Below are 728 nucleotides of genomic sequence, written 5' to 3'. Positions count from 1 at the left end.
ATCAGTTCCCCTTCATTAGTGGTTCATCTTCGCCTTGATATTCCCAATGCTGGAGGCAGACAGGAGGCCTGGATGTGGCCAGGGCTGGATGGGGGGATGCCAGGGAAAGTCTGTGTTTCCCGCTGCCCAGCGCTGGGATCCCACCTTTCCAAAGAGCCGCTCCAAGGGGAGCTGTCATGTCCATAGGGATGGCACCGTGTTCTCCTTGGGGGGCTGCAGGGCCTGGAATGGGATGGGGATGGAGTGAAGCTGACCATGGGGAGCCATTCCTGGCCCAGATGCATGGGAATGGAGGGAACACCTCATGCCAAGCAATTAGGGGTGCTGGGGTGCACCCCATCTCCTTGCTAATGGGTGAAGCTGGGCAAACCCCCCCATTAGCACTCACCTGGGGCACGCTCTGCTCAGGCACCAACCTGGAGGAGAGAAGGGGACCAACAGCTTTGGCTGCGGCACCACGGGATGCCCAGATGTGAGAAGCATCCTCTGGACACCCATTGGGACCCGGACCCCAATCCCTGCCCATCCCCTGGGGACGCCCCCCAGGCACAGGGAAGGGTTTGACCTCATCAGTGCTGCTTATTTGTGGCTGTTCCCTGGGTCCCTCTGCTCCGAGCTGCCCGACAGGTAGTCGAAGAGGACGAAGCCATACGGTGCTGGCTCCGGGACCTGGGCGGGAGAGAGGGTGAGGAGGGTGCGGGAAGGATGCAGGATTCAGGAGGACGGCC

The 728-nt window shown here is 61.3% G+C and overlaps 1 protein-coding gene across 1 annotated transcript in view; it reads right to left on the bottom strand.

The window, feature by feature from the left end:
- Window positions 1–579: 579 nt before the first annotated feature.
- Window positions 580–728, bottom strand: part of LOC104408314 (coatomer subunit zeta-2-like) — a gene marked incomplete at its 5' end in the record, with an annotated part of 875 nt that continues 726 nt past the window's right edge. The window contains one exon of the mRNA XM_010017870.1: window positions 580–669. Coding sequence (XP_010016172.1) covers window positions 580–669 — 90 coding nt within the window. The remainder of the gene's footprint in view (window positions 670–728) is intronic.

This window comes from Nestor notabilis, unplaced genomic scaffold, assembly GCF_000696875.1.
Source record: "Nestor notabilis isolate BGI_N333 unplaced genomic scaffold, ASM69687v1 scaffold23387, whole genome shotgun sequence".
Lineage (NCBI taxonomy): Eukaryota > Metazoa > Chordata > Aves > Psittaciformes > Psittacidae > Nestor > Nestor notabilis.
Note: the sequence above shows the minus strand (reverse complement) of the source record. Positions and strands in the feature narration are given on the sequence as shown.